Source organism: Mus caroli, chromosome 3 (assembly GCF_900094665.2).
Source record: "Mus caroli chromosome 3, CAROLI_EIJ_v1.1, whole genome shotgun sequence".
In the NCBI taxonomy this organism is placed as follows: Eukaryota; Metazoa; Chordata; class Mammalia; order Rodentia; family Muridae; genus Mus; species Mus caroli.
In genome coordinates, this window is record NC_034572.1 from 49274872 (window position 1) to 49293276 (window position 18405).

The window sequence follows — 18405 nt, forward strand, 5'->3', positions numbered from 1 at the left end:
GCCTATCTGGGGTTCTGGTCTTCTTCTTTTTGGGCCACACACATGACTGGTACAGAAGCTCTGGCTCTCCTTTCTTTGGTGGGAGTTTATGCTTTTGCTGTGAAGTCATGTATTTATCTAAGAAATTGGCTCTCTGCAATCACAGCCTAACTCAGGTGACATCCACCCTAGGCAGGACTATGTTATTCTCCTGTGTGGCTGCTTCTGCTGGGAATGACCAAGTAATGAAGCCATATTTTTCCATAGTTATTTTTAGACACTCTAGCAATAGTCTGCCGACTCCAATAAACCTGGACATGGGGAAACATCTACAACCTTGGTATCAGCTGCACAGCTCACAATACAGTCAATTATAAATGCATGCATGTTCACCCTACTACTGCATCTGAGCCCCTGGGAAAACAAGACATCCCATGAGACTATATCACCTACAACTCAATGGTCTGAAAAACTCGAGACCTTACCTGCTATAGTGTTGAGAAACATCAAATACTCAAAGTTGGAGATTTCCCTTCTTTGCCAGCGCTGAGTCATATTGGAAGATTTATACAGCTGTCGAGGAGTGGCCAGTGATATCCTCCTGGAAGGTAAGCAGACCAGAAAAACACTTTGAGTCACAGCTGTCAAAAGTCCAGTTGCAATTAACATCACTGTTTGACATCAGTCAGTAATTTGTGCCTTGGCCTTCTTGGGTGGATTATAAAATATTTAGTTGTAGAGATCAACTCTATTTGAGAACTCTATTTATAGAGAAAGATAAGTCTGGAAACAGCTCTACCCATGAAAATATAGTTGTAAATTGGTAACTAGAGTACACAGGCACAAAAATGGTAATTACTGTGATCAAAATAAATCAAGGAAGACTAAACCCCACAGGAAATCTACTGTATAACAACAAACTCAGTTACACGGGTGCCTGGCTGCCTTACTTCTCCGTGGCAACATGGCTGTCATTGAACAAAGGCAGCACACAGCACACAGTCTCTACCTGCATGATAAACACCCACTTCTAATGGAAACCAAACCAAACCAAAACAATGAGAACTTTGAAAAAATGCACAGGCCCAGGAACATAAACATAGCTTTGTTGAATAGGTCACCATCATGGTGTACGTCCAGGCTCAAAGTATTTATCTGAAAATTAGGGGATTCCTCTAATATTTAGAAAAGAATGATAAAGACACTTGGCTCCTGAGGCTGTTAAAATTCATGCTGCCCTTAACACTGCAGTGCTTTCCCCTCAGTGCTCCTTGGCCAGGAGAAACACCTAGCAGTTCTGTCCACTGCTGGTTCATGCACTGGGAGATGGTGGTGTGGAGGTGGTAGGATTGTCAAGAATAGGGGCCTTAGGAAAGCCCTAGGCCATAGGGGCACTGTCCTCAGGAAGAATTAATACTGGTCTTATAGAGTGAGTACATTCTCAAGACAACAGGCTGCTATAATAAGGCAGCTCTGCATGTTTGGCCCATCTCACAGCCATTTTTCTTTCTTGCCCCAAGGAACCCTCATTACAGGCTGAGTAGATAAGGCCTGATCTTGCATGATCAGCTTCTGAAACTGAAGTAAATGAATCTGCTTTTTCTGTATTACCCAGCACCAGGTTCTCTTACAACCGAAGCAAGGTGACTAAGGCAACATCTTAAAAGTAGCCACCTAGACTGTAACACTCATGAAGAGAGACGGAGAAGCCCTTCTCGAGGTTTCTGAAAGGGCAGGCACCTCTCAGGCACTTCACAGCTTCTCAGGCACTGGAACCAAAACTGACCCTAACACCTTCACTTCCCTGGACCCAAAATAACACTTCACAGAGTTCTTTTTGTTTTTTGAGCCTGGTAAACACCAAACATACACCCCAGTCTTCTCAAAAACGTAGGGAAAATAAGGGCTAATGTCAAAGCTGAGAAATAAAGTGTTAAGTAACATAGCAAGGCCATGAACTCTAAATACAACCAGAGTTTCTTTTGGACCCTGAAGAAAACATCAGAGTTAGTTAGTGTCACATGTGGGATGTCAGCATTTGACAGTAATTTTTTTGTCCAGTGTGAAAGACTGTTTTTTTAGACTAACATGAGTCTCCTTGGCAGAAGATGAAAAATGGGAATTAAGAAAGGGGGGGGGCGGGTGTGGTGGCGCGCGCCTTTAATCCCAGCACTTGGGAGGCAGAGGCAGACGGATTTCTGAGTTTCAGGCCAGCCTGGTCTACAAAGTGAGTTCCAGGACAGCCAGGGCTACACAGAGAAACCCTGTCTCGAAAAACAAAAAACAAACAAACAAACAAAAAAAAAAACCCAAAAACAAACAAACAAAAAAAAACAAAAAAAAACAAAAAAAAGGAGGGGAGCGATGACACAGTGCTCTAAAATTTATTTATGTAATTTATATATTTTTTTATAAACCATGAGTCCTTTAAGGTTTAAGAGAAATAGTTGTGTCATAATTAAGACACAAATTGTCCCTTACAATGGGAAGTACTCAGTGAACCACACTGTGAATATTAATTAATCAGAGAGGCATTCATGAGGCTATGGTACCTTAATGGAAATCATCTCTTTGTCCTGAACTTGCTTATTAAGCAACAATCTGATTTGCAATGTGACCTCCTTGGTGAGCTTGCCTTGGTCTAGGCTAAGGGATGCTGAAGTCAGTTGTTTGGGGAAGGTAGCTGCCTTTGAATTTAATAATGCTTTGTTGTTTAAAATTAAGTGTCTGAAGGCTGTAGCTGAAAATCCCTGAGAGCTGACTTAATTTTGCATATTCTGACAGAAGCAGGGGTCAAGAAAGCACAGCACGGATTCGTGGAGTCTTTGCTATCCTACTGGGACACACCAAAGCATTTCTGCTTGGAAGAACAGGGCACTACCTTCTGACCTCCCCATCAGGCACATGCAACCTACGGGAGTGTGAAGGGGTCTGTGTGCACATGTTTTACTCAACTATGCACCCTCATCTATGGGTGTGTGCATGCATGTACACATATATATTACATGCACACAATCACATTTTATGAAGTGCCTTTACAATTTTGAAAACCTCCACACAGATAATTTCCCTTTTTATGGTAGATGAGAAGGTCATTACTATCGCCTGCTATCATTCATTCTTTTAACCACTAAGTACTGAGTTCTTTCTAGATGTAGACATTCTTATTATTACCCTGCTTGTAGGCGGCAGGTCTAGGCGAACTGCTTGGTTTCAGACCTCAGGACCAGGGGCTGAGATGCATATTTTACATGCCAAAGCAGACCTGGCCTCCAGGTTCTCCTATCACCCCTCAGTCCCTACCTGGTGTACCTGGACCTAACCCTGAACTTTTTCAGCCCAGGGACTGCCCTTCCCAAGAAGCTCTTTGCTATATAATCTAGACATTTCAGTTTCTCCTTCCCTCTTCTTCTTATCCCCTTTCCTTCACACTGCCTGCTCCTCCTGCTTTCTCTCTTTCTCATCCCCCTCCCCCTCCCTTCCCCATGGTGACTTCTCTGGCCTTTCTTGGAGCCAGTGAACTCATCTGCCTGGAGCAGCTTCCCAACAAACCTGCGCATATATATAATAGCATATATATATGCATATATATATTATATGCAGGAGAATATAACTTATCACCTACACATAGTTCTCCTAGCCTCTTTTGTTACTTCAAGGACTACATGTCTCAGAAATATGAAAACTGGGCCTGCAAGAATTTTGCTAGGAAAGCAAGAATGAGTTGAAAGTTTAAGGAGAAAACAAGCCAAGACACCAACCTGGTGTTTCAAGACTGTGGCTTTAAGAAGTGACAGAAAAGGTAAATCTGAGTATTTTTCTACCCAAAAAAGTAGTCTCTCAGAAGTCAAAAGAATCAATATCTACAAGAGGTAAGGCATATAGTAAGTAGGAGAGGTGTTGTTTATTTTAAATAAATCATATTCAGGCAGGTTCAAAAGCACTGCAGGAACTCCCACACGCCCTAAGTAAGCCCGTAGGCAGTCTCTCCTGAATCACGGTCACTGAGTAAAATTCTAGGGGGGTGTACTGGGGGATGGGGGCTTACTTTTAACCAGGAAGAAATTCTTGATGATTAAATGTCTAATGTGTGAGCACTTGGGAAGGAAGTAGTGATAACCGTGAGTCAGCTTAGATTTAATCAATGAGAACAAGTCTTACAAACCACTCTCATTGTTTCTGATAGATTAAATGCAGTTTTCTTTGACTTGTATATTTTATACATGCTCTATTATTTACTAATGCCTTGGTTTAATCTTGTCAGTCTCCTCATGAATATCCTGAGCATGTCTACACATGCCCACAGATTGCTCTTTTACCGGAAGCTGACCGAGACCATCACGCACGAGAACTCTCACTGGAGAGCACTTAGGAAAGCGTTTTGCTATTATGCACTGAGCTGTGAGCTACAAGGTGAAGGGTAAATAAAACACAAACACTATCTTTAGATGCCTGATAGCTATTTAGGGAAGATGGAGAAAGACTGGCCTTTCCACACAGGAGTGCTCTGTGCTCAACTATGGGGATTTAACGGTTTGTGATGCACAATGCTGGTCGGCTTTCTATGCAGAGACTGTGACTATACTCTTTTTCTTCAGGGAGGAGGTGACAAGAAAACAGAGGCGTGTCTTCCAAAAGCTCTAGAATGCAGAGGATCCCCGAGCAAACACTACCACTGCTTTAGAGGTGATCTCTTCTAGTCAAAGTGACCTGAGATAAAGATTCTCAGAATCGTCTGAGAAATATGTTCCTTCTTAAAATACAAACATTTAAAGAGAAATCAGTTGTGTCTTCTCTCTATTGGTTGTGTGAAGTGGGGTGCCAGGGACAACAACACTGATTTTGTGATCAGGATGCTAATCCAGAGCTGATATCACTAAATATCTGAACCAGAACCAGTAGTGTTTTAACTCTTAGTTACTCTCTCTCTCTCTCTCTCTCTCTCTCTCTCTCTCTCTCTCTCTCTCTCTCTCNATCTGAACCAGAACCAGTAGTGTTTTAACTCTTAGTTACTCTCTCTCTCTCTCTCTCTCTCTCTCTCTCTCTCTCTCTCTCTCTCTCTCACACACACACACACACACACACACACAAACACACAGACAGACTTCAGGCACTCAATTTCACGGAACAAAGCACAACAATATACATAATTAGTAACTGTATTTTCTGTTTCGATTTGTGCCTTTTAATAACACGAGGTTTTCAATGGTTCTTCAAATATTACAAATGAAAGATTTAAGTAAAAGTTAAAAGTATACTATAATGAATAATCACTGCTCTCAGTAAATCAAAAAATCTTTTATTAACTTAATAAAGTAATTTATATCTAGCATTTAAAACCATAATCTATATGCTACTACCTAGTACTTAACAAAAATACCATGAGAGGCCTTTGTTATGCTAGTACTATAAGGCTTTAACTAGAAAGATGCCTCCTCCTTCCTCCTCTTCCTCTTCCTCCTCTTCCTTTTGGTTTTCTGAGACAGGGTTTCTAGGTTTAGCCCTGGTTGTCCTGGAACTCACAAAGACCTGCCTGCCTTTGCTTCTAGAGTGCAGTGGATTTGAGTGATGTGTGCCACCACTGCCTGGCAAAAGATGTCTTCTTTGCATATTAACTTTGTAATCACTGCAGTCATTGGAGACATGTGAGTAAGTCTGCCCTAGCCATTCTCTAAAGTTCAGTGCAGTGGTATCCATAATGTCCTTCCCTACAGATAATCCACAGAGCAAGGAAAGTCCTTATCCTTAGAAATTACTGTATGTAAACAAACCACAGATAATGTGTACTGTGATATAATTACCTGGCTTGTGGCAAACCATAGCTGGTACCCACTCCAACCCGAGGCAAGCTGTAGACAACTTTTTTAACTGTTGCTTGGTCAGGAAAATTAAACATCACAGAGGCTGCAGTAGAAGAAAAGAAAAGGCTTTAGCAAACGACAGGAGAAATGACCACTTAGGACACAATATTCAAGGGTCTACACAGTGGCTTGTCTGCAATGGTAATGAGTCTTCATGGAAGATCAGCCTGTTCTACAGCTTTGTCCACATGAGATGGAAACCAACATCTTCAAACACACTTGGCTTTGGTGACAGCACACAAACAGGAATACAGACAATAATCAGTCAGTATTTGACATGCAAATGAATTGTATCAAGGGTAAGCACGTTATTTCTGGCTCCTTCAGAGACTTACTTCGGTTCGCCATGAATACTTCCAGTGCAGTGTTCTGCAGAAGGTACCGTCTGGAAAACACAGCTCGGATCTCACTGAACATCCATTTCCCATGAAGTCCCTCAGTGTATGCAAGAACCTAAGAGAAAGAGGTGAAAGGGAGAGTAACCAATACAGCAGGAATTTGACATCTGGAGGACACTTTATACAGAGTGCTGTATAAATCCTAAAGGAGTTAGCTTCTGCTTTCATGATATATCATGACGCTGAAAGCACCCGATTCTGTATATTTATGTCATTTCCAACTTTCTAAACTCTCTTAACTCAAGAGGAAACAAAGGACTAAAAACAATTATATATTAAAAATGACCCTGTGACTTAAACAGAAAATATCCTGTTGGTACTACCAAATCTTTGTCCTTTTTCTTTCTTTCTCCCTTCACAGAAACCAGTTACCACTGTGTTCAGCTTTTCCTGACTGGTCTAAGCAAGTTTTTGTTTGTTTGTTTGTTTGTTTGTTTTGTTTTGTTTTTTGTTGTTTTGTAAAAGGCAATGTAGCAGATGTCCCTAGGTTTGCAGGTTACATGTTCTGTGCTGTTACTGTTCAATTTCTCCCTGATAACCTGTCAGCAGACAAGACAATGCAGAAGTTAAGGGCTGTGTCCCAGTAAGACTTTATTTACACTGAAGTGGCTGCAGTTGGAATACAGATGGAATTTGGTTTAACCCATGGTCTAGGGCAACCATAACATTATTCCACTTTTCCATATTGCCTTGTGACTTTGGTAGGACACTTGATTTAAAACTGTCTAATGAGGATAGACCTATAGGCAAGTGAGGATGCTTTAGAATTGCTAATAAAACACATCGCAGGAGGCTGACACTCTCCTGCCCTTCTTCTTTGAATGCAGATGTAACAGCTTTCATCAGAGCAGTACTGGAGAATCATGCAGAACATTCCACAGAGCACGGAACATTCCATTGAACTGCCTGTTCTTTCCTCCACCCAGGTTAGTGCTGAGCTGATGAAGCTACATTTTCAAAGTATATAAAGCACATTCTGTCTGATGCACCAACGCTGCTATCAACGCATGAACATTTTCTCCCTGGACCTCTATCTGAACTTAAACTTTGGTGAAAACAGAAAGTACTCACACACATTAGGTTTCTGTTGCTTTGAAAATAAGCTATGAAACTCTTTAATGGTTCTTTTAAAAACCAAATTCAATATCTGTTCTTAATTTTGTTTTGGTATGTGTGTGTACATATATATTGGGCATATATGGGCATGTATATCCATATGTGGATATATATATATATAAATATATGTCTTAATATATGGATATGTATCCACATATATGGACATACATATGCTGATTATCTTCCTTAATTGTTTTCCACCATTTTGGGAAGTAATTGTGTATATGAATGTTTTGTTTGCATATATGTCTGTGTACCACCATGAGCATGCCTGGAACCTGTGGAAGTCAGAAAAGGCAGTCAGATTATCTGAAGCTGCAGTTATTTGAACTCTTGTGAACCACCATGAATGTGCTGGGTCCTCTGAAAAAGTGGCCAGTGCTCTTAACTACTGAGTCATCTCTCAGCCCCTCCACCTAACATTTTGAGGTGTGGTTTTTCACTGAATCTGGAGCTTAGCAATTCATCTATTCTGCATGGATAGCAAAGAACATCCATTCTCTATTGCCCTAGCACTGTGACTTTTGCAATATACTACCATGTAGAGCGCCTGCGTTTAGTAGCTACAAGGGGCCTAAGTCAGGTCCTTGTGCTCCTGTGACAAGCACATTATGATCAAGCAGCCTCCAGGACCCATTTCCAGTTTTGTTTTGTTTTTTTTTTAAGATTTATTTATTATATATAAGTACAGTGTAGCTATCTTCAGACACACCAGAAGAGGGCATCAGATCTCATCATAGATGGTTGTGAGCCACCATGTGTTTGCTGGGATTTGAACTCAGGACCCCCAAAAGAGCAGTCAGTGCTCTTAACCATTCCATTTCCAGTTCTTTTTTTTAATAATATTTTTAATTAGGTATTTTTCTCATTTACATTTCCAATGCTATCCCAAAAGTCCCCCCATACCATCCCCCCCGACTCCCCTACCCTCCCACTCCCACTTTTTGGCCCTAGCGTTCCCCTGTACTGAGGCATATAAAGTTTGCAAGTCCAATGGGCCTCTCTTTCCAGTGATGGTCTACTAGGCCATCTTTTGATACATATGCAGCTAGAGTCAAGAACTCTGGGGTACTGGTTAGTTCATAATGTTGTTCCACCTATAGGGTTGCAGTTCCCTTTAGCTCCTTGGGTACTTTCTCTAGCTTCTCCATTGGGNGCCCTGTGATCCATCCAATAGCTGACTGTGAGCATCCACTTCTGTGTTTGCTAGGCCCTGGCATAGTCTCACAAGAGACAGACATACTGGGTCCTTTCAGCAAAATCTTGCTAGTGTATGCAATGGTGTCAGCGTTTGGAAGCTGATTATGGGATGGATCCCCGGATATGGCAGTCTCTAGATGGTTCGTTTCCAGTTCTAATTTGGTGGGAGTCATCCTAAGGCCAGAAGGTCTTCAGAGGTGGTTGCATGTGCTTGAGGTCTGAGACATTCTGAATTACTCTTGCTAAATCTTGGCTCTGCCATTTGCTAATTTTAGATCTTAGGAAATTTACTGACTTCTTTTGACTTTTGTCCTCTGAAAGGTGGTGACAATAATAGCTGTCACTGGTTACTTTAAGAACCAGTGAACATGAAGGGCCAGCTCTATGAAGTTTTTCCCATGTGACAACTCCTCTCAGTTTATAATGCAAAACTTCTTCCCATGTATTTTAGAAAATGGTAACTATGGTGACTCACTGCGATCCATATTTACTTAGATAATATAACCAGCTGCACTTCTGAATTTTGTACACTAGTATAGTTTTTTTTTGCAGAATGTAGAAATAGAAGAATACAAGTTTGCCAACATCATTTGTGTTAAGTAACAAATATCTTAAAACAAATAGTTGAAAACTGCTTATGATTATTTAATATCTGCATACAATTATTCCATTAAGAAAAAATAATTAAGAGCACTGCAATTCAAACAGCCCACTGCGTAAGCCATGGCAGTTTCCTGGGAAGCCTCTGCTGGGCCCCTCATACTAATCCTGGTGTGCCATGGTGACAGTTCCATTTGTGCTTGGGGATACATCTTGCACACCCAGACATAGGTACGTTTTCACTCATGTCTATCCATAGGAACTGTGTTATAAAGAACATTTGCTCAAATACGTAACTGAGAAAACAAACCGGACTGAATTTATAGTCTTTTGGGTCCACCTTGCTCCTTCACTACTTGCTGTTAAGATGAATTTATGCCTCTGAAATATGTTCCCTCTATCAGCTTGCATGATGTAAGGCCAATCAGAAGCCACCAAGGGGTTACATGGAGAAAGGGCTTGCTTCCTGTGCTGCACTCCTTCAGAACTGCCTCGTCTCTGTGCCAGCTCCTGAGGTACACAATGGCCAACTGACCCCACAGGCCAGCAGTTTGCAAGGACTTCTAACCAGTTCTGGAGCAGCGTCTCTGGTGAGGATGCACCAGGAACAGTTTTACTGACTCCTTGGAGGGAAATTCCTGGAAAGAAGAATGCTAGCTAGAGGGCTGCTCCAGCAGGACCCTGTGTCTGTGCATTCAAGAAGCTACCTCATGGCAGAAAGGCCTCATCTCAGACTCCAAAACCAGCCCAACATACTCCTTCTCCTTATATGCAGAATTTCCATAGTTCTTGGAATTTTCTTTATTTCTTATTAGCCATTCCGTCATGGCTTTACTCTCGTTTTAATTACATTAAATTATTTACATTGTTCTTCAGCCATATACATTGTTAAGTGGTTTCTCTCCACTGCCTGGATTCAAAGGCTTCCTGAAAGGCAGCAAGAAAGGTTACACAGTGAGATTTTAGACACCATGGGGAAATTGTGAGATGGAGAATAGAAGGCTCTGCACATGGAGGCAGAGTGGCCAGATGGGATACTATAGGCATGTGATGAGGAGTTTAAATCTATTGGTGTGCATTTCAGAAATATAAAGGAAAATTACTTATAGTCAAATAAATGCCGATTTTATGGTATGTTTCTATAAAAATCTGGGCACCAAGCCCAGGTCTGAAATATGGACCGATACAATAAAGTTGTCCATGTATACCTACAATTGTTACATAATGCTACCTAACTTTTAGGACCTTCCATTGCAGTGCTTCAGCTTGCTCTCTTCCTAGTCTGAGATAGTCTCCTACATTACTCAAGTATTTTTATCAGCACTTGAGGTTTCTGGTTTTGTTTTCTTCAAGTCAACTTTCCTACATGCCCTGGTTGTGTCGTCCTGCTTCTGCAAAGTAGCTAATATATTACAAAATCTGATCACTACTACTTCATTTGCTTTCATTTCCTCAGCACGGAATAAATATGAAGTTCTTTACATTCTAAATCTTATGGAATCCTGTCACTTTTTAAAGTAGCCACTAACTGTTTTAAGTGTTTGGTAAACAAAAGTAAAGAGGAAAAGACCATGGTAACCTGTGCCCTAATGTCATCCTCATTCACCTGTGAGCTGAAGCACACGGGAAGCAGGAGGGAACACCGACTTGCAAACCACCTACCCAAATGTAAGCTTAACACACATTATCTGTGATCATGTTGAAGAAAAATAGGGCCGATGTGCACTCATGTGGATCAGACATGGACAACATTGTCAGAAACATGAACAGGGCTGTCAAATCAGTTTTGTCTTTTCTTTTCCTTCAGAGGCGGCTAATACTGTGTAAACTAAAAGTTCTCGTATAGTGATGGCCTGGCTGACCTTAGGTCACCTAACACACACACTAGAATAAGCAGCACATATACTTCCTCTGGGGATAGGGAAAGTGCAAGTCACGAGTAGGGTAGGAGCTGCTGTTAAGAACGACTGAGATGCCGCCGCCGCAGAGGTTGGATGTGTCGTCCTCGGTGCCCGTGTTCTATGAACATTTCCAGTTTCAACAATGTAGTCAAAGGGCTGGCACTCAACGTTAAGTTACAGGTTACTATTACTTTCATAATTCCATGTAAGTTACAAACGGCTCAGGACTGTAGTAAATATACTCAAGAAAGAACAGGTCCAAAGAAATCTCAGGTATTTATCCACACATGAATATATGTGTTTTTCCTACATCTGCCAGCAGAACTGGGAAGACTCCCCCACCTGGAAGAAAAGCAGAAGTGGGGATGGGAGGAGCTGCCCTATGCTGCTGGCTGACATCCTCTCCAGCCTGTCACTCCTGCTCTGTCGATGGAGAAATAAGAGATGCAGGTTCTTTTCTCCTTCATTTTCATAGCATCCGTCTCTTGCTAGAAATACAGAGGCACCCGCTCCTCCTGGGGAGTAAGATCTGCTGAGGGCGAAGACCCTCAAACACAGGCCCACGAGGTGGTGATGGAGAGATGAAGAGTGGGCACTCTGATAGGGGATTTAAAAACCCTCTTTCAAGACAAGGTATTCTCAATTGTTTATTTTCAAAACAAACTGGATCTATTTGGACTGCCAACTTAAAGATACTTACAATTAATCTTTGATGGTAGATTAGTAGGTGCTTTTAGCATATAGCTTGTAAGAACATTGAGTAACATTTAAGAGTGAATCTGACATTTCCTCTAACAATGTGAACATGATGTTCATCACATTTTATTCAATGCTATTTTAATGGTTGCCCAAATACTTTATTCAGATATTGTGTTAATTGTACATAATGAGATTCAACTTGGAATATAAATTATTGAAATATATTTTCTACCAAGTACCCAACAGAAATCATGTATATGTCATTATATCTCTTTTTTTACAATGAAAATTAATTTTTCTCTCATACAAATTATCCCAACCACAGTCTCCCCTCCCTCAACTCCTCCCAACTCCTCTCTCCCTTTATAAATTTTTAGCACATTTTTAAGAGAGGTAAATTATATTTTTTATAACTATTTCTGTATTTTTTGCAATCAGTAATATTCTCTAATGCCAGTAATAAGCTGGCAGGCAACAGAGTTAGTCATCTTACTGAGATGGAATTCTAATATTATTTCCCATTTTATGTTTAGTAATTAAAAATACATCCTAACCTAAATTAAGCAATGTTGTTGTAATTCTGATTACTAAACATCTGCTATCATGTCCTTTACTGATATATGCTATGAGATAGTTAGGGGTCAAACACTCTGTAGTTGAGAGTTTATGTAGCCCACCCATAGATGGCTTTTTATATATTAATCTTTAATTGCCGTATTTTACCAGCTTTGTACATGCTTACCATAGACTTAAGTCTTCCAAGGATCTGCCCTCTTTCTAGTGATGAGCCTCAGGTAGTTAACCTTTTCTTTTTTTTTTTTTTTTGATTCTTAAGTTTGCTTACGATAAGGAAAATATGAGCGAATCTCACAGAATGCTTGTGAGGTCAGATAATATCACTCTTTTTAGAGAAAAAGACACACACACATACACACACACATAGACAAGATCTCTGGTCCTAATCACTAGAAATGACATTATCAACAAATGCATAAAGCCTCATACAATCCTTCACTGAACTAAAAGCCATTGCCTGTTTTCTTGGCTGTAACTTGTATCATAGATATTAGCCAAATTAACACCTCTGACCTCAGGGCCCAGGTCTAGAGCAACAGCCACCGTTGCTCTGTCATCTGCAGTGAAGACTGTAAGGACACTTCCTTGTCTTAAAATAGAGTACAGTTAGTCCTCCTTTGTTCTATCCGACTTCTCTTAGTGCTTTCCCTATTTCATTGTCTTATGGTTACACAAACTAACCTCCATGAGTGACTGGTGAACAGCAGAGGCCCATGAGAAAGCAAGGCCATGGATATCAATGAGGCACAGTGGACTATGGATCCAGGGTGTCAATGCATGTGTTGTGAGGAGGGAAGGTGAAAGATGAGAACAGTAAGGGAGGGGTGGGAGCCAGATTACAAGGCTAGGTCAGACAAATTATATGGCTTTTGGGCCCTGGTCTGGGAACAATGACATGCCATTTGAGGGTTTTCTACGAAGATGCGAAGATGCCAGATCATTAAATTAGCACTTCAGAAATCATTGCTGTGACTACAGTGAAGAAAGGATCTTAACAAGGAAACAGGGGGTTTGTCACAATAATATACATAAACAGTAAGTCATTACTAGCTAAAAATTATAAACTCATCCAAGAGTGCCACTTGTGTCCTTTGCATTGTCTTACACTGCGGCAAGTACTTTGAAGCTGGTCTATTTTATTACCTGCATCCTTCAGAACTGGTAGAGCATGAGGGTGGAGACCTGACCAGATTCTATCTAGTCTATTATTCCTTAAGAAGGGCACTTCAATCACTTTGGTGGATCAAACACTTAGCAGTTTGAATTTACAAAAATGTTCAGAGCTGCGGATGGAGTCCTTTGCAAAAGCACTCTCCAAGGTGTGGACTGAGGAAGGGGAGCTGGGAAAGCTGTTTTGGTTTTGCCTGCAGCATGAATGTCTCCAGGTGTAAGCACTGTATTTTTTGGCTGCCTTTACCAATTTCTCAAGCTTGGCAAACTCTAAAAATCTTACATTTTTCTCTTTGCTGGTTTTTGTTTGTTTGTTTGTTTTTTAATGGGGGCTGGGCAAAAAAGTTATAATGACACGTTTGTAGAAACTAGAATATTAACTTCTTTTGCAACATTCTGCACTGTGACAATTTTGTAACTGGTCACATTTATACTTTCTTTTATCTTTAGACATTTTCCTTCAATTTCAGATCTGAGTTCTCATGCTTTCTTTGAACAAATGTGGTAAAAGTGCTATTTAGATATTACAAATTGTCAGGAAAGTTGTGTGGACTTTTGAAGATCTGTCAGGTGAGATGCTAATGTAATTATTCTAACATCCAAACTAGTCAGTGTTTATCAAGCAGACAGAAAAGAGAATTGCTTTTTTTCTGGCAATCTAGTTATGCTATGATAGAATTCTCACAATTTACAAGTTTTTACTGTGAAGTATTTAAATACACAAAAAAGTGAAAAGTGTCTAATGTTGTGAGAAATCTTAATATTTTTAAAATTAGACTCAAGCATCTCCTCCCAGGTTAGCTTATATTCAAGGGGACTCGCAGAAACTGCACAAAACAGAAGCTCCAATGTCTTTACAGCTCTGACCCACAAAGCTCCGAGCATTAAACACCTTGCAACAAACACTTTGTCGACAGACAGCAGGCTTCTCTGCAGCACAGGGCACACACACAAAGTGGGAGCTATGGATGCTAACAGCACTGCGAAATCCACATTTCATTTATCCACCCTGCACCTCTCCCCAGCTTGGAAGCCAACCATTCCGAATAATTTTCAGGTCCCCAATGTGCCATGTTCTGTCACTCTTCAGTGACCCTGCACATAATGTTTCTTCTGCCTGCCAATCCCTCACTGTTGTGTTCTGTTCATCAACTGCCATTATCGATTAAGCTCAAAGAATCTACTGCCCCTTCTGGGAGCCCTGCACTCACCTCTTCATAACAAAGCTCACCACCGTAACTCTTGGCTTACTTGGTGTGTCTTCAACACCTGTGACGCTACCACTCACCGAGGACAGAAATTCTCAATGTATCTCATTATTTACTGGTATTTGATGGTCATGTTAAAGCAGAAGCTATCCAACACATAAGTTATTTAACATCACTAAGAAATCATGACTATTTTAGCTGATCTGAATTTAATAATACATACGTTCAGAAAAGTAACTTTTAACAAACTTTATTAGACTTATTCAGTTTGTTTTATGTGTGAGTGCTTTGTTTACATGCATGTTTGTGTACCACGCGTTTGCTGGGTATCAGTGTGAGTCATAAAGAGGGCACTGGATCCCTTGGAACTGGAATTAGGGATGTTTGTAAGCTCCTGTGTGGGTGGTGGGAATTCAATCTGCACAGGTTGCAAGAACAACAAATGCTTTTAATTGCTAAATCGTCTCTTCTGCTCCTAAAAAAGTTCTTTTAATTAATTAATTTTTGTTTTTTCTAAAAAAGTTCTTAATAAATATGGCCTATAACAATTTAAACCACTCACTAGGGGGTCTCAAGTTGAGCTGCATATGGTGGCTGTAATTTCAGTACTTGGAAGACAAGGGTAGCAACTCACAGGATTGTAACTCCTAAGCTAGTCTGAGCTACACAGGGGAAGTCTTTCATGAACAGACAAACGAACAAGAATTGGCTTGGAGATTTAGGGCAGTAACAGAGGACTTTACTAACACCCTCAAGGCCTTGAGTATGATCCGTAGCACTGTGAAAAGGAGCAAACACACAAGCAAGCATCCAAAGGCCCCGACTGATTCCAAGTTTATTTCAGACTGGACTGGGCAGGACATGAGTGTTTCTCCTCTCTAGGGTTGTGGTGGCTATTCTTGGTTTTCTACTTGACTATATCTGCAATTAACTAAAACCAAGTGTCTGGGCACAACTGTGAAGGATTTTTTCTTAATTAAACCATTTGAATTGGGAAGATCACCTTTAATCTGGGCTATACCTTCTAATGGCAGCCTATGTAAAAACTATGAAAGAAGAAAGCATTTGATCTTTGCCCATTGCTATCTGTGGCAAGTTCATTCCTTCACTGACATTAAAGTCTACTTCTTTGGGATTCTAATGTAGTCTAAAGAGCAGTGGAGACATCCAGCCTCATGGGCTGAACAAAATACTGGGTTTTAGTCATTGCTGGACTAGCTGGACCACAGCCTGAGTCTATGTTTTGTTCCTTTAGAGATCCCCGACTAATACAGATGTTCCTCTGTACTGGGTTTACATAGCAGCAAACCCACAATCATGGCTACAGTAGAATGAACTGGGATGGACAATTCATATAAAGGCAGTTATCTCAATAGGAAACTTAGGATTCATGTCTGTGAAAACCCTGCCTAGAGTCACACTATCATGAATATTAGCTGTCTGGCCCAACCAGATAGTCTATCTTGACCATCTGAAGGTGAGGTATTCAAAGACACATACACACAAGAGAGAATGGGAAAGAGCCAAAAGCAGCAAGAAGACAGTCAGCAGGAACCACAGAGCCACGGGGATTCAGAGGAGCAGAAGCCAGGACAGATGAGATGGGTCTTGGTGCAGGCATTCTGTCTCTGGCTCTAGGTGTATCTGGTGACACTTAGCCCCCCCTGGCTCTAGCCACATGGGCTTGTTTTCAGCCTCTCTGACATACCAGGCTGCCTCCTAAGATTAAAAAATAAAAAAAATGCATGTCCCTCCCCTCCTGGAGGCATCTTCCCTCCCTTCTTTGCATGGTTCATTTCTCATTTGCCTATTGTAGTTTTTTTCAGCAGACTTGTCTGGCTAATTGTAATTTCTCTACTGCGTGATATCAAAGCAATATGCATGAGTTCTCCCCACAGCATGTACCCAAAGGAAATGTTGTGAACTGATTACATATTGTACCAATGGCATCTCTTCCAAACTTAAGACCATGTATTCCTCCTTATTACTGCATTGCTATTACTTAGTACAGTGCTGAAAACCCAGTAAAAATGTTTTTGTTGGATTATTAAGTATATATGGAGTCAGTATGTGGCTGGAAAAGGACAGAGTGCACATATCATTTTAATCTCACTTGACATCTATGATTGTATGAACAAAATATTTCACAATTTAGCTAATAGCTATTAATTATTGTTTTATACTATTTTTAATATTTCTCTGAAAATAAAGTGACATTTCAGTTTTAAGAAAGCCCCACAGAATTTTCCATTTGTAGGCTAGTGAGATGACTCAGTGGGTAAAGGTGCTTGCAGCCAAGCCCTTTGACCCGAGTTTGATTCCCAGGAGTCACATGGGAGAAGTAGAAAACCAACTCCTGCAAGTCGTTCTCAGACTTCAACACACACACACACACACACACACACACACACTAACACACACACAAACACACATACAACATACACACAAACACACACACACACTAACACACATACACATACACACACACTAACACACATACACACACACTAACACACACACATACACACAAACACACATTAACACACACACACTAACACACATACACATACACACACTAACACACATACACACACACACTAACACACACACGCACTAACACACACTAACACACACACTAACACACACATACACACACTAACACACACACACTAACACACATACACACACACTAACACACACACTAACACACGCACACAGAACACACACACACACTAACACACACACACACACAGAACACACACACACATACACACACCAAATATGTATGTGTAATTTACAAAAAGGAATTTTCTACTTGAATCTTTCTGTGTTTCCTCAGAGGAAACTGACCCAGAACCCACTTCTGCTCCCTGCTCCACCATTGCCATTAGACGACTATTGTAAGTAATCATGTCAGATGTGTCCTCTCTTCTTCCCACACCTGAGTCAAGGCACTCATCCCAGAGACAGAGTAGATGAGGAAAATGTCATTCTGAAGAAGGAACTAATGCACAGGTCATTCCCTCCTCTGGATATCCCTGAGATGATGCTAAGTTCAGAAGTGCTGATGACCTCAGTATGAGAAACAAGGAAGCCCAGCGTAGCCCACCATGGCAGAATGGAGAAAGACAGTGAGGCCGAGAAAAGTAGCCAGCTCAACCAGACCGGGAGACCTCCTAGTTCTAGGACTTACTCACTCAGCTTGCTGTCATCTACAAATGTCTCAGTATGTGTTTCTATGTCCTACATCCAAATTATCTTTCTCTAATATACACTTTTGAATTAGGAAATCTGTACACAGAGAGGACACCAAGTCTGTTGTTTTTGCCCCAGGCTTCATGCTTTGCTCTTTACCGAAAGAAAAGAGTCTCTGTGTATCAGTTTAATTCTCCATAAAGATAAAACTGCCCAAGACAATGAAATCTACACAAACTTTAAAATAAGCAGGTATTAAATGTTTTCAATGCATCGTGTTCTATAATAGCTCTCCCTGTTTGCTTGGAACATTCCTATTAGTAATATCTGCTGCTCAAAGCAGCATTTATCTAATCTACCATCTACTAAGTGCCTACCATATAGGCACCTGGCTCACCAGGAACCAGGACCACAAAATGATTATGAATAATTTTCTAATGAAAAGACTTTCCTGTGTGTGTGTGTGTGTATGTGTGTGTGTGTGTATGTGTGTGTGTGTATG

General features: G+C 40.7%; 1 protein-coding gene across 10 annotated transcripts in view; it reads right to left on the reverse strand.

Annotated features, from left to right (window-relative positions):
- Positions 1-18405, reverse strand: part of Nbea (neurobeachin) — a 543806-nt gene that overhangs the window by 88022 nt on the left and 437379 nt on the right. For all 10 annotated transcript variants that reach the window (XM_029475176.1, XM_029475174.1, XM_029475170.1 and 7 more), the window contains 3 exons: positions 6176-6293; positions 5781-5883; positions 465-580 (listed from right to left, as the gene is read on the reverse strand). In XM_029475176.1, the coding sequence (XP_029331036.1) occupies positions 465-580; positions 5781-5883; positions 6176-6293 (337 nt within the window). The remainder of the gene's footprint in view (positions 1-464; positions 581-5780; positions 5884-6175; positions 6294-18405) is intronic.